At 33.5% G+C, this 13,107-nt stretch overlaps 4 protein-coding genes across 4 annotated transcripts; all 4 read right to left on the bottom strand.

Annotated features, from left to right (window-relative positions):
* Positions 1–1,302: 1,302 nt before the first annotated feature.
* On the bottom strand, positions 1,303–1,635 carry LOC146944328 (uncharacterized). The gene has a single exon (XM_085747940.1). The coding sequence runs from the start codon at positions 1,633–1,635 to the stop codon at positions 1,303–1,305; it is 333 nt and encodes a 110-aa protein (XP_085604066.1).
* A 3-nt stretch (positions 1,636–1,638) lies between these two features.
* LOC146944327 (uncharacterized) lies at positions 1,639–2,469 on the bottom strand. The gene is made up of 2 exons (XM_085747939.1): positions 2,017–2,469; positions 1,639–1,650 (listed from the first exon to the last, which is right to left on the bottom strand). The coding sequence occupies exons 1-2, from the start codon at positions 2,467–2,469 to the stop codon at positions 1,639–1,641; spliced, it is 465 nt and encodes a 154-aa protein (XP_085604065.1).
* Positions 2,470–2,473: 4 nt separating this feature from the next.
* Positions 2,474–3,247, bottom strand: LOC146944326 (uncharacterized). Its single transcript, XM_085747938.1, has one exon. The coding sequence runs from the start codon at positions 3,245–3,247 to the stop codon at positions 2,474–2,476; it is 774 nt and encodes a 257-aa protein (XP_085604064.1).
* A 1,175-nt stretch (positions 3,248–4,422) lies between these two features.
* Positions 4,423–4,884, bottom strand: LOC146944325 (uncharacterized). Its single transcript, XM_085747936.1, has 2 exons — positions 4,806–4,884; positions 4,423–4,721 (listed from the first exon to the last, which is right to left on the bottom strand). The coding sequence occupies exons 1-2, from the start codon at positions 4,882–4,884 to the stop codon at positions 4,423–4,425; spliced, it is 378 nt and encodes a 125-aa protein (XP_085604062.1).
* Between the last annotated feature and the right edge of the window lie 8,223 nt (positions 4,885–13,107).

The raw sequence follows: 13,107 nt of genomic DNA, 5'->3' as shown, positions 1-13,107 counted from the left end.
GGGTTTGAACCCCGGACTTTGCATATTTTTATGCATTGTCCATATCAACTGAGTTAAACTCACGAGGACAAAGCTGTATAATAACTTTCCAAGTAGGAGGTATATTCCTTTATTAAAAAAAAAAGAGTAGGAGGTATATTCTTCTAAAAAAAGAAAAGAAGTAGGAGGTACTAAGGGATGAAGTTACTCCAGCACTTTGAGAAAAAGTACTCTTACGAGTTCACCTTAACCCAAACATTTTAGTATTATATTGAAGACCTAACACACAATTTGGGTCCTCTATTTTAGAAATTTTGACCGATGTAAGATTTTGTAATCTAATTTGATGACATGATGATAAATTGTCTACTTTAAGCTCTCTTATTATTTCAGTTGATCTTATTTTGACTTTGTATGTTTGGTCACAATTCAATTTAACACCATATTTTTGACGTTAATTTAACACCATATATTTAAGACTCTTAGTGATCAATTGATTAACTTTCATGTCAAGTAACCTAGTTTATTGCTAGGAAAATGCTCCTTGTAGCGAAAAAAACTAATCCCGAACAATTCACGTCATTGTATTGCTAAATATCCCTCTTTGATTACACCCAGGGTCGGACCTTGGGGTGTGCAAAGTGCTCAATGGAGCTGGGCCTCCCCAAAGTATGGGCCTCATTTTATTTATTTATTTTATATAGTCCAGTAGTACGAATTTTGCTCTCCACCCTGCACATTTTGCTCGCGCCCTGCAACCTTTCCAAATTTACCCTTGCGTAAGTTAACTAACGCAAGTGTAATACTATGCGTTAGTTAAGTAACGCTGTGTCAATTAAGATGCACAAGTGTAAAACACTGCGTGAGTTAACTAACGCATAGTCACGTATAGTATAAAACGCTACGTGAGTTAACTCACGCAATGTTTTACACTTGCGCGAGTTAACTCACGCACTACTGTTATATCAGTAAGCATTAAATGCTGTCTGATATGCATTAAATGCAATATTGTGTCATCAAAGACCCGTGACCTTAAGATGCTCGTAATTGAACCTAGTTACGTCAGTTTAACAATATTATTGGATAATACGACACAATCGATCAAAATTACACTAAAACATCGTTTTTTTCACAATCACATAATCACACATAACGATCCAAACGGTCCAAATTACACAAATTCGCCGGTAATGACCCGTAATCATTTAAACACACTTAATAACACATAAACGATCCAAATTACACAAATTTGTCCATAAATTTATAAAATTACATAATCTCACATAAACGGTCAAACATTACACTATTACACTTAAATAATGATTACACTTCAACGGATCGGACAAAAAGATACAAAGTATTATTCTCAACCATTACCCTAAACATGAAATCAACGTCGCTATCATCTTTGAGAAGTTGTAGATAATACACGGTCTTCCAGAAGTCCTCTTCCTTATCCTCCCCCAAGTCCAGGCCTGACACATTTACTATCACATCACGTGTTCTATGATTTGAACCAATATGGATAAAGAAGTCATCAAGCTTTGCCTTCAACTCATCCAACTTGTCGGTGTGGTTTACAGTGAACCAAGTCCTCTTTTTCACATCTACATAATGGACTTCAAGTTTAACCGGATCTTGTGCATCTTCAGACATGTTTCACCTCACAAACTTCACAAAAATATAATGAAAAACAAATATGAGATAAATGAGATAAAATAAATAGTTGAATAATTAGAGACAAAGTAAGTAATGCAAGCAATAATTGGTGTGACATAACCAGCCACCAAAAAAATAATTCATTTCATTTAATATATATAATATTAGTTACATATTGGCCATAAATATCCAAATTACATAACCGGCCACCAAAAAATACGTCTGGGTGTAATACCACCAAAAAATAGGACGAACACTGACCGACCTATAACTGTCGTGACATTCCTAAATTGTCGTCTTCTTCCATGTCTTCCGTCCATTCAAATTCTTGTTCCTTTTTTTGCCGGGGGGGGGGGGGGGGGGAGTATCATCACAAACAATTGGATTGTGCTCATTTGTTGGTTTCTTTGGCGGCTTCGGCTCCTTAGACATGAGTTCATTGAAAGCGTTTTGTCTATCCAAAAACGCAAAATGCCAATTCTCCGTCTCACCAATCTTGTTGTTCATCCACTCCTTACAACTTGGTGGTAACGAACAACCTTCCTTCAAAATCACATGAAGATAGTGGTCGGGAATTAAGCAAAGACACATGATGTTGGAATGTGGATTAAGTGGAGGAGCACTTCGGATTGGGAAATATGTCTCACATACACCACCCGTTTCGGGCAAAGTCAATAGAACAACGGGTCTTTTGTAGCAAGAAGCAATAATGTGACCCATATCCGGAGTGGTCATCCACTTATCTACCGACGCAACACCAATTGTACGTTTTGGAGGGTATAAACCATTCAAGATTTTGTTATAACGCTCCTCCGTGTCATATATCGGCATTTAGTCACTTGTGATTTTTCAACTCATTAATAAGTGCATACCGAACCAAAATATGATATTCCTCATCCTTCCCCAAGTGCCTAGCTATCACCCGGAATCCACAATGACCATCCCCTTTAACATTCACAATTTGTTCAACAAAAGACCTCATGATATTTGGAATTTGTGAAATGTATGGGATATTCCAAAACGGTTTTGAAGTAGAGGATGAAACTTGCGAGCGGGAGTAAGTGCCAAGGCGTGCATCTTTCCTCTTTGGAAGTGACCTCTTTGGTTGTGAAGGTTGACTATCCAGATTTTGAGAATCAATGGTCTCCCACCTATAGAGGATTCGACCCGTTGATGACACTTTGAGTGTAGTCCTCTTCCTTTTAGGTGCTCCCTTGGTTACCACCTTTTTCAAAGGCGGAGACAAAATTGTGGTTTCCGGAAATGCAATTTGACGCATCATCTCTTTGATGTGGAGCTTCATATTGTAAGGGCTTTTCTTGAGAAGTTCTTGAATGCCATTCCACTCCTCCATCACGGAAAAATCATCATCAATCTTCTCTCCTTGTACACACAACCTTTTCCAATGAGGGTATATATCATCCAAGACAAGAGGCAATTTTTGCTTGCTCTTCATGGCAATAATACACGCACAAGGTAACCCGTAGGATGTCTTTTGCACACAACCACAATCTTCCTCACCAAATCCGAATGTCTTGGAGCGTTTCAATTCATCATAGAAAAATCTCAATGCTTTTCTAGAAACATAACCCTCCAACTCTTTCATCATCTTGATTTTTTGTATTTGTGCTCAAACACCGTTTTGTTCCTCCCAAAACTTCCTTGTATCTCACCAAATTGCACGGCCAACATCTTTTGAATTTTATCCCAACATGATGCCAAATCACCCACGCTACTCCTCAAATATTTTTTCAAAACTCCATGAGCGGATTCAACAATGTTGGTGGTTCTACTCCCTAGATGCAAGACTTTATCCGTCCATGCCCTCACAAATATTTCCTTAAGGTTCAAAACCGTTTCTTCGACATATTTAATGAATTCTGGAAATGACATGCATACATCTTTGAATTTCAGTAAATTACTTGCATATGATTCCTCCGTAGGAGATTCAACCAACTCTCTCCAAGCATTCACCACTTTCTCAACAACATCGCTATTCGTCACCTTGTTCTTCTTCAATTCTTTCTTGTCAACTTTTGCACCCTTAGGAGGCTTTGGGTGAACTTTACAATCCGTGATGCACTTGGACCTTACATTCTTCCCAATATGAAAATAACAAAGCATGGTGTATGTTTCAGGGAAAACTGTGCCAACGGCCTTCATCAAAGCACCATCCCTATCGGTGACAATCACCTTAGGCATGTTGTCTTTTGAGTACAAGAGACCTTTCAACATCGTAAGTGCCCAAGCAAAGTTATCCTCTAGTTCAAAGTGAAGAAAGGCGAAACGAACGGAATACGTCATTTTTGTAGAGGTGCAACCAACTATCTTAAACAACAGCATTCAGTAGTTGTTGGTTTTGTATGTAGAGTCCATGACCAAAACGGTCGGAAAGGTGTTGAACAATTTAATTGACTCCGGATGAGCAAAAAAGATGTCTTCAAGAGTGGTTTCCTCACTATTGCATCTTGTGTAATAGACGTATTTATGCTCCACCAACTTCGAAATCAAGAATTGCAACTCCGTCATGTCACCTCTTTCCCCCTTGCGCCATCTTGTTCGCACATTGTACACTTGCTTGATTTTTGTCACACTTTCGTTGTTATTTTCCTTCAAATTGGTGAGAATATTCAGAGGCACCGTCAAGCTCTTTGTCATTTTGATAACTTTTTTCTTCTCCTTCGCACGAAGTCTACCCGCAATTAGGTGTCCTTGTAACTTTCCCTCCTCCAAGTCATGGTTGTGCATTCCACAAAGCATTGCAAGCCACCAATCATTTGTATCTTAATCAAAGAAACCTTTCAACCTAAACGGACAATTACATTTCCTTGAGTCAATGCCTTCAAGGTTCGGTTTCTTCCTTGTCTTAGGTGGCTTGTATACCCCACTCCTTTCACATTGCATCGTCAAGTACGACCTTTTTATAACGGATTTATCTATACAAACACCAAATCCGGCCTTTACCCCTTGTCCGCGAACCCAAGTAAGTAACTCTTCTTGCTCTCTCCATCTTGCATTTGTTGTAAAAAATGAGGCGGTGTCACGAGCTTCACAAATAACACCGGTAGGTACCGGTTTAGGTTCTTCAATTTTACCAATTCAAGCTTGAATTGGAATTTGGACTTTAAATGGTTTCAAATTAAAGGTTGGTTTGACATCACTGGAACCTTCGCCGGAACCTTCACCGGAACCTTCTTTTTTGGCCCGTTTCGGTTCAACTTCAGCATCCGCGACTTTGTCAACCATCTCCCTATATATCTATTGAATAAAAAAAATTACAAAGGAAGAATAAATAAATTACTTGCGGAACAAGCTAACCAAGAACAAAAGTGGCGCAAAAAATTCAAAAAACATGACTGCACAGTGACGTGACTTAAGTCACGCAACACTTTAACACTTGCGACAGTTAAGTCGCGCAGCCAAGTTAACTTGCGCAAGTTAACTTGCGCACCTTGCCCTATAGCATACGAAAACCAGACGAACCAAGCACAAAAACCAGCAAAATAAGATGAGTTTTGATGATACAATACGTGATATTTGGTGCTTGATGAGCGTAGAAACTTGCTTCCTGACGATTTGCAATGATTTGGGATGATGATTTTGACCTAAAAAATCACACTTTTTGGGTTTCTGAAGGTGGAGGGAAAGAAAATGGTGGTTGGAGTTCGGACTGATGGGTTTTGTACGAAAACAGGAACACTGCGTGAGCAGGGGCGGACCTGAACAGGTCCTGGTGTGGCAAGTGCTACACCAAACCAAGCTGATTTTTTTTTTAATATATGTAGACAATGAATTGAAACAATAAACTGAAACTAAATCCCTCAATCACAAGCAAAGTACTAGTAGAAAAGAAGAAGAAATCACTTGCAGAAATCATGGAACCTTCAAGTAAGAAAGCTGTTATTGCAGCAGGTGTGTATGGTGTGTGTTGGCAGCTTGGGTGCTGTGGCTTTTGGTGTATGACCAGCTGCGGCTGTTATTGCTGGTTCTGGTGTTTTAGTTCCTTTTCTTGTTGTATGGGAGGTTCCAGCAGCACAACCACTCTGTTATTGTTTGTTGTTATGGGCTTGGGCCTCATATTTGCATATGTTATTGAAAATTTATCTTCTCACTTTGAAAATTGCTCATTTACACCCAAAATTTACTCTAATAACCCTGATTCAAGTTATCTGATGCTGGTTGCAAGCGGTAGTTAACCCATGCTCGATATTTAATTATTTGATAAAAAGTTGTGCCTCACCAATATTGGGAGTCCAGGTCCGCCCCTGTGCGTGAGTTAACTTGCGCATCGTTACTTAACATGCGCAAGGGCAATTTTGGCATGGCTGCAGGGTGCGAGCAAAATGTGCTGGGTGGAGAGCAAAATTCCAGTAGTACTACTAAGCACTACCCCACTAAAAAAATTGCTTATGAGAACTCTTGATACCACCGTGTTTCTTTCCTTATTCTCCTTATTCTCTTTCTCTCTTCTGATACTCATACGACGCATTACATCACCACCACTCTTCCATCGGACTTCCCTTTTCTTTTTCCCCGATTCAATTTCCGACCAGGCTACTACAGATTCTCAACACAGATTCAATAGGGACTTGTATTTATCTTTTAAAAAAATTTAAATAGAACATTGTTCTTTAAAAAAATATATTTTTATTTTATTACGGGCCTCTTTTCACTTATAGAGCCTAGCATCCGGATTCGTAGGAATGGCCTTGATTACACCTCATGATTTCCCTTGTTTTCCGGGCTTGGAGCAATTTAATTGGCTATAACTGTTATTGGGATGATATCGGGATAATTGTGCTCAGGATGAATAGCAACGCTGTTATTGCTACAACATCAAATTAGATGGTCAGAATCATGAATTTGTCAAATTTTTCAAAACGCCGGACTAAAATTGCGCAATTTAAAAAGAGATACTATAATTGCGGTTTGCCCAAAATAAATATATCAAAATTGCATTTAAGTCAAAAGTTTATTAGTATCGAATAGTTTTAAATTTATATGAGAAATTGTGAAATTGATCTCTCTCTATATACACACTGATCTCTCTCTATATACACACACAGGTGGTATCTTCAACATAAGATGCAGTTGGCTCTCCTCTAACCCTCGAGCCACCCATACGCTAGAGCAAGGGAAATATAGTGCTGGTGGAAAGCTTTGAAAATAAATGATGAATGAAAATCCTCTAAACATACACGAGTATTTTCTTTAATGGACCAAACAACTCATCACTTAATGCTCTACCAAAAAACTAAAGAAAATATCACTTAATACTATATGTATTCTATTAAGATTGCTTAAAAAAACACCATGTTAATATCATACATCTCAGTCGATAATGAAATAATGACACGGGGTTACTTTACTTCCATTCCATCAAAAGGTTTAATTTGCATTTGTAACTGCTTCCACTAAAGATAACATATACTGCATGCACGTCTTTGGACATATTGATATCCTTGCTTTTATAATTCAAATATAAACTCATGAAAGCATTAAAAATATATGCATGATCATATCATGCGCAATTGCCACAAATTTCAGAAGCTAATAAACCGGAATTTGTCTAATGCAGCACTATAGGAGGATTTGTTGAATTGAGCAAAAACTGAATTATAATGACCATTATCTTATGAACAAGTCGTATACTTTTTAAGCATATTGTGCACGTTTATTGCTGGTCGTACTTGATACCAACATTTTGAGACACTTGAGTGAAAGATTGAATTATAGCCTCTAGGGAAAGGATTAACACATGAGCACATAAATTAAAGAGATTGTGAGATAGATGGGAGTTGTAAATATCATTGGATCTTGCATATCCAAAAAAGTGGCTACTAATTGATGTTAGTGATTTCCTACATAAGCCTAATTCTTCGCTTTAGATTTGAGTATAACTCATTAGCACAAAGAAAGAAATACTTGGTTTGTCAAAACTATTTTGAAACTCTATTTAGATACACACATTTGAGAAAATGTAGAAAGAGAAAATAATTAAATAATACGTATTTTTAAATAATTAATTGATACTCCTAGAAAAAGCAAAATTAGAGAGAGAAATTAGTGATAAAAAAGTGAAATTCGTCACTAATTTCCTTGTCGCAGAATTAAGTGACCGAATTAAAGAGTAATTTTATGTTTCTCCTCTCTAAATTTTCACTCGCTAATTTTTGATTTTTTTAGTAGTCTGATATGCATTTTTGTGTGTGTATACCTAAGTGATGTGCCGAAATGCTTGTGACCATGTAAGACTTCCTCTAACATAAAATTGACTTCTAAGTTGTGGGGATGTATTTCTTTATAGACGACTTTAATCTTGTCTCTTTTCAATATTAGATTATGAATTTTTTTCAATAAACACCGTTACACTCATACTATTAGGCTTTGTGCATATTATACGCAATCTAACATATAGATAGACTTTAATACCAATTGAATTTTGTACTGAACGTAACTCATTCTTGTAAAGCACGCGGTAACAATTTTGCAATAAGGTTGAAAGCACTCAACATTTTAAGTTGAACGTTTATAAATCTGATTTCAAACATACACTTTATTCTGGCTGTTTGAATAACCAATTTAAAAATATTTTTTAAACCGGTTCTTAGAAAGAATCGTCTTAAAAGGTGTTACATATGTTTTAAAAACTATTGATACTTTTATGTATATTTATCCTTTCTCCCATGTTTCTCGACTTCACCCAGTATACGACGCTCAGTAGCAGTAGTGTGTATGTATGTTTTCACTCTATTGTTTTCTCTTCCTCTTTTTTTTTTTCCTTTTTTTTTTCTTCCGTTGAACACGTTTATAGTCAGTATATGAAATGGTCATATACATCTCTCGTTGTTCAAGCATGTATTTATTGGTTGTTCAAGCATGTATTTATTGTTCATGGGTTAAATGTGTATATCTGCATGTTTATGTAACTTGTCAGTGGGGAATGTCTTACTACCTCCGTCCCTAATTATAGGGCCCTTTTGAAAAAATAACGGGAATTAAGATAGTGGATATTTGTATTAAATATGTTTGTAATTACTATTGTTTTTACAATTTTATCCTTGAAGAGAGAAGGTTGGTTTATGTTTTCAACATGTTATTTATTGCTGATTGAAAAAAAAGATGTATAATAAAGAGGGGCATGTATGTAAAGAAATAATTAATGTAGTTGGAAATATCAAAGGGGTCTTATAAAAAGGGACAAAAAAAAATCTCAAAAGGGTCTTATAATTAGGGACGGAGGTAGTATGAATCATGGTACAAGTCCAAACGTTTTTTTTTTATTTTTTTATTTTTTATGTTTGTCTTAAATATTTTCACAGATTCATGCATATATGTACATTTTCGGTTCAAAGTGTTCATGTCTTACGATAGACACTACGGGTTTTGTTTGTGCCACTCATGTTCAGGGCCGTTCCTTAGAGAGTGCAAAGAGCTCTACCGAGTTAGGCCTTCCAAAGTGATGATGGGCCTCAAGAAAAAGATTATTGCTCAATATCCCCACCCCACTCAAAAAAGAAAAATAAACATGCTTTATGTTTCTATTTCTAAGTTAAAAAACACGTCTTTTGTAAAAATAATTGCTAATTTTGATTTCGGTGGCTAATAATCATTATACGAGTCTTATTTTCAATTTAAATAGAAGATTAATCTTTCGAAAAAATTGTGTGTGTGTTTTTTTTATTAGGGACCTATTTTTACTATGAGAGCCGAGCCTCCAGTTTCACAGGGACAACCCTGCTCATGTTAGATCGGTTTGAAACTTCCAAATATATTTGTTCTCCTTTACAATTTATTAAGGAGCTATAATCAATTTATTAATAATAGGTCATATCAACCTATTTAGTAACATGGTCAATAGCTATAAGAGAAACATATCTGTAATGTGATATCGATGCAGTATATGTGTATATGGTGAAGTAGTTAAGAATAACCGAGAAGCATCTATCAACTTTATTTAAGAAATAGTTGAGATCAATCAACTAGAGATTTTTGTCAATGGATGATTATCAGATGAGAGGAAAATAAGATATTTTTACCAACATTTTTATCAACCGACATCAAACTGAAATAAGAGTTAAACGATTGATGATGTAATTTTGTGAATGTTTTTAATTTAATTTTGCTCATAGGTTAGGAAACAACCTACTTAAACATTACATTTTTAAGACGGCTTAAATATGGTTTTGGTCCCTGCAAAATAGGCCAGTTTTGGTTTTAGTCCCTGCAAAATTTTTTTATAGCTTTTGGTCCCTGCAAAAATAGGTCAGTTTTGGTTTTAGTCCCTGCAAAATTTTTTTATAGCTTTTGGTCCCTGCAAAAATAGGCCAGTTTTGGTTTTAGTCCCTGCAAATCTTTTATAATTTTTTTAATAGTTTTTTTTAAAAAAAAAATTAAAAAAGTTAATAAAAAAATTCTGGAAAAATTAAAAATTAATAAAAAATTGAAAAAATATTAAAAAATTCTGGAAAATCGAAAAATTAATAAAAAAATTTAAAAAATTCTGGAAAATTGAAAAATTAATAAAAAAATTAAAAAATTCTGGAAAAATTTAAAATTAATAAAAAATTGAAAAAAAAATTAAAAAAATTCTGGAAAATCGAAAAATTAATAAAAAAAATTAAAAATTCTGGAAAAATTAAAAATTAATGAAAAATATTTAAAAATTCTGGAAAAATGAAAAATCAATAAAAATAATCTGAAAAAAAATAAAAAATATAAAAAAATTCTGAAAAATTGAAAAATGAAAAAAATTGAAAAAAACGGAAAAAATCTGGAAAAAATAAAAAATTCTGAAAAAAACAAAATTTCGAAAATTTTCTAAAAAAATTAAAATTCTGGAAAATGAAATTTTTGAAATTTTAAATTTTCAAAAATAAAAATGAAATTCTGGAAAAATGAAATTTTAATGAAAATTTTTCGAAGTTTTTGAAATTTTCATTAGTATTTCTCAAAAAAATTTCGGGAATTTTTGTGTATTTATAAACCGAGAATAAGGGAAAAAATACACTAAAAAAACCTAAGCTCGACATATATACTAATCAAAATTTCGAAAAATACATTTTTTCCAGAATTTTGAAATTTCGACATATATACTAATCAGAATATTTTTTATTTTCCAGAATTTTTCATTATTTTTCATTTTATTAGATTATTTTATTTTTTTAATCATTTTTTATTTTTATTAATTTTTCCAGATTTTTTAAATTTTTTCCGTTTTTTCAATTTTTTCATTTTTATTATTTTTTCAATTTTCCAGAATTTTTTAATATTTTTTAAATTTTTTTATTAATTTTTAATTTTTTAAAATTTTTTTATTAATTTTTCGATTTTCCAGAATTTTTTAATATTTTTTTCAATTTTTTAATAATTTTTAATTTTTCCAGAATTTTTTTAATTTTTATATTAATTTTTCAATTTTCCAGAATTTTTTAATACAAAAAAAAAAATTATAAAAGATTTGCATGGACCAAAAACTATAAAAAAAATTTGCAGGGACTAAAACTAAAACTGGTCTATTTTTGCAGTGACCAAAAGCTATAAAAAAAATTTGCAGGGACTAAAACCAAAACTGACCTATTTTTACAGGGACCAAAAGCTATAAAAAAAATTTGCAGGGACTAAAACCAAAACTGACCTATTTTGCAGGGACCAAAACCATATTTAAGCCTTTTAAGACCGGGCGTAAAACCAACTGAGATGGTTCTCACATTCAATGTTAGGAGTCAAGACGGTTTAGATTACATCTAAAGCTGACTTAAAAGATCCTTTGAAACCGGCTTAAAAGTTCTTGTGTACTCCCTCCGTCTCTATATATCAATATCCATTTGACTAAAAATTTGTCCTTAAATATAAAATCTTTTTCAAATCACTAGATGCATTTTTTCCCCCTAAACATACCTCTAATTAATAAGCATTTTTTCCCCTAAACATACCTCTAATTAATACTACTAACTTGTCTTGAAATATGAAAAGTTAAATTTAATGTGCATACAAACAAAGAACAATTTGATAATATCAACATACAAAATAGACACATTAATTGCACTAACAACTTTTCTTAAAAAATGTGGAAAAAAAAAAAGTAAAGAGAGCTTATATATAAGACCGAATGGATTATGTTGAGAAACATGGTTCAATTCAACTAATAGAAAATAAATTGAGAGAAAGATAAATTATTTAGATATAATAGAATGAAGAATATGATACACCTTTATCTAGTGGAGGAATGCTATGAATACTCTCTTTTAAACATTATCTCTAACACTCACTCTCTTATTTGATGAAATTAATATACGTCCCACCACTTTAAGTGGAACTCATTTCCAAAGTATAAGACCCACCTTAATTTAAACCAATAAGGTAGCGAGTGTTGAAAATAGAGTATTGCCGGCACTACTCTTATCTAGTGATGCCATGATAGTTAACATAAAAAACTTCCAGTAATCATAACTAACTTCTAACTAGCTTAAACCAATTTAACAAATCTCTAAGTAACATATTGATATTAGTGCTATCTCCTCAAGTGAGTGGTGTCTTTGTCTTTTGATTTTTCCTCGTACGTACCAATTTCTCATGCACAATTAGTCATTTTGCAGTCCACTTCAAGATCATGGCCATGATGTGAATGAGTCCCTTTCTGATTCGTGGGGAAGGACGTAGAAAACAAATTATAACATGAAAAGCTTTAGTTTGATGCCACTAAAAAAATATATTTCTGGTTGGACAATGATTCTAGAAGTTAATAAATTAATGAGAAAGACAAAAGTTTAAGAAGAAAAAATGCAAGGTCTGAAGCATTTCGTATGAAAAATGCCCAAATTAAATATAAGAAAAACTAAGCCTTACATATATTAAAGATAAGATCTAGGCATCTAGCTAGAGATTTTGTACAAAAGAAAAAAGGTCTAACTAGAGTTTACAAAGAGATGCACCCTAACCCCTAATCTAAAAAGTCGGTTTTGTAATAATGAGTTAAATCTAATATAAAATTTTAATATATATGGTATTAAAGTCTATCAATAGAGTAACATACCAAACCTAAAAGTGTTGGATGTGAAGGGTTGTATTGAAAAAACAACCAAATTTAGCTCATGGCCATGTGTATTTTTTTAGCGACCAAATTTTCAGTCGCTAAGATATGAAAATTGATCGACTAAAAATTCAGTCGCTAAAGTAAAAATCAGTCTCTAATATATTTAGCGACATAAATAGTGACTGAAAATTCAGTGGCTAAAGTATAAAATATTAAAAGTCGATCATTATTTCGGTTGTTACTTATTTAGCCACACTTGAAATGTATTCCTAGATCCGTCACTCCTCGTGTCAATTTTGTAAAGATGAGTTAGACATGGTATAAAAACTGAGTAACACATGCTGAAATAATATGCTTTTAAAGGTCATTCCGTGCGGGAAAACAAAACTTTAATAGCACACTCATGTTGGTTGATTGATCAACAAAGTTAAACA

Source organism: Medicago sativa, chromosome 2, assembly GCF_051527215.1.
Source record: "Medicago sativa cultivar Bolivia chromosome 2, Bolivia_mono, whole genome shotgun sequence".
Taxonomy (NCBI): Eukaryota; Viridiplantae; Streptophyta; class Magnoliopsida; order Fabales; family Fabaceae; genus Medicago; species Medicago sativa.
Note: the sequence above shows the minus strand (reverse complement) of the source record. Positions and strands in the feature narration are given on the sequence as shown.

Excerpts from the sequence above, each read along its gene's own strand:
- LOC146944328 (XM_085747940.1), bottom strand. The coding sequence starts at position 1,635 with ATGTCTGAAGATGCACAAGATCCGGTTAAACTTGAAGTCCATTATGTA.
- LOC146944327 (XM_085747939.1), bottom strand. The coding sequence starts at position 2,469 with ATGCCGATATATGACACGGAGGAGCGTTATAACAAAATCTTGAATGGT.
- LOC146944326 (XM_085747938.1), bottom strand. The coding sequence starts at position 3,247 with ATGATGAAAGAGTTGGAGGGTTATGTTTCTAGAAAAGCATTGAGATTT.
- LOC146944325 (XM_085747936.1), bottom strand. The coding sequence starts at position 4,884 with ATGGTTGACAAAGTCGCGGATGCTGAAGTTGAACCGAAACGGGCCAAA. Across the intron at positions 4,722-4,805 it reads CGGTGAAGGTTCCGGCGAAG|AACCTAAACCGGTACCTACC; the intron begins GTTCCAGTGATG and ends GTAAAATTGAAG.